Below are 1989 nucleotides of genomic sequence, written 5' to 3'. Positions count from 1 at the left end.
AGATGAGTGGCACATGTGCTGTGACCCACTGTAAATGACTGCTAATGTTTTAACTGGGAGAATTAGGCTTTCATCACGGAGACGAATGCAAATCGCACTGCAATAGCACTGGCGTCTGGAGTGTGTCTGTGTGCTTGTGTGTGTGTTTGCGCTGTCAGGGTGGCGGGCAGAGATTGGGGTCAGACTCATTTACAAAACTTAGCATCACGGCTCGGGGGTTGAGGGGATGCGGGGGAGAGAAAGGGTTCCTCCACTGATTATGGCTTGTGTAATTACGTGTCTGTGTGTTTGTATGTGTGTGAGTGTGCGCGCGCATGTGTGTATCTGCGTGTGTAATTACGGCAAGGAGTGATGCATGCCTGGCCTGTCCCTCCCTCTCGGCTTAGAACAGCGTGTCAGAGAGAATATGCAGGATTTAATTATAGACGAATTAAAATTGGTAATGAAATTGGGCATGAACAAACTACAAATAGCAGATGAAAAGGGAGGCCTGTCCCTGGGGGGTTGAGACGAAGATAGCGGTGTGCCCGCCTGCTTGGCTGTCTGAGAGCTTGTGGATGTGTGTGTTTCTGTGAGCGTGTGTGTGCTGATGATGACTGATTAGAAGCATTCTGTGATAAAATAACAGTACTAGAGAACCGCTGCCTTGTGTTAGCGCTGCACAGGGAGCTACATTGAGGTGCAAAGCGATGGCTGAAGAAGTTGCGGCTCCTATCCTTAAAGTCGCATTACTTATTAACTTTTGATGGAAAGCTCGTATTCTTGCCTCCAACTGGGTGACAGACTTAGTGCAAGGGTAGAAAAGTGTGGTTACGCTTTTCACTTCCTGTTACAACTTTTGCATTACACTTTAGGTAAAACCGAAGACCACGGATGAAATCTTATGAAATTAACAGCAGTCATCAGGAAACATTAGTACTACTAAACCAGTAGTAGTACTTATTAAATTCATCACTTTGCGGGATAAGTTGAGAAAGTGTTTTACAGTTATTTCAATAAGCCTGTGCATTAATGCAAAATGAGGTTCTTCATCCCTTTTGGAACATTTATGAGGCAAGAAAGGAGGCCGACTAATTTTAATGCTAAATTTAAAAAAAAAAGAATAATCGTTTCTGCAAAGAGAGTCCAAGGAAAGTTAAAGCAAAATAAAACCTGAAATCTCAGCGTCAAGTTAAATATTAAACAATGAAAATGCAATAGTAGCTGATTGATCCTCGGTGACTCTTTTTGCCTCTTTTCACTCTTCGTCTCCTCAGAATGCCGTGCGCCACAACCTGAGTCTGCACAAGTGTTTTGTTCGTGTTGAGAATGTGAAGGGGGCCGTGTGGACTGTGGATGAAGTTGAATACCAAAAGAGGAGACCACCAAAGATGACCGGGTAAGCACCACACACATACACAGAGTCAAGTGAACACGCTGTCACATGCGCACGCACGTTTGCTTTCTTGATGCACGGTTGAGGCTGATGTGAGTGTGAGCTTATCGGTGCTGGCACTATGATTGCTTAAATGGACCCACTATTATTACCGAGAGGCCAACTCGGGAATCAAGTAAAAACAAAGTAGGGGCTGCCGGCCATTAATGTACATACTGTGTGTGTGTGTGTGTGTGTGTGTGCGTTTTTCCCTGTTTGTCGACTCCATTAGTAAGCAGCTGTGTGAGATGCAAGACAGGAAAAAACCTTGTTAGCGCGTGTAAACAGATGTTCTTTCCAACCACCAGAGAATCCAGGGATAATTATGCACACACACCTGCACACCAGATATCAGAGACTTTCATGTGCATGTTTTTAGCATCTGTTTACAGTCTGTGGATATTTCAGTAACAAACATATTTGTGGAATTTGTTGCAACGCTTTTGGTGATGTGACATCTTTCTCACATGTGTATGCAATCTGTGATCCTCAACCTCCTTTTTCTCCTTGTTTGTGCTTGTGTGTGTGTGTGTGTGTGTGTGTGTGTGTGTGTGTGTGTGTGTGTGTGTGTGTGT

The 1989-nt window shown here is 44.2% G+C and overlaps 1 protein-coding gene across 2 annotated transcripts in view; it reads left to right on the top strand.

The window, feature by feature from the left end:
- The window catches only part of foxp4 (forkhead box P4), an 87969-nt gene that overhangs the window by 82685 nt on the left and 3295 nt on the right, over positions 1–1989 (top strand). For both annotated transcript variants that reach the window (XM_013912546.1, XM_005739451.1), the window contains exon 15: positions 1257–1378. In XM_013912546.1, the coding sequence (XP_013768000.1) occupies positions 1257–1378 (122 nt within the window). The remainder of the gene's footprint in view (positions 1–1256; positions 1379–1989) is intronic.

The sequence above is a fragment of the Pundamilia nyererei genome, unplaced genomic scaffold (genome assembly GCF_000239375.1).
Source record: "Pundamilia nyererei isolate P.nyererei 1_Seehausen unplaced genomic scaffold, PunNye1.0 scaffold00092, whole genome shotgun sequence".
NCBI classification, from domain to species: domain Eukaryota; kingdom Metazoa; phylum Chordata; class Actinopteri; order Cichliformes; family Cichlidae; genus Pundamilia; species Pundamilia nyererei.
This window is presented reverse-complemented; position numbering and strand designations above follow the sequence as displayed.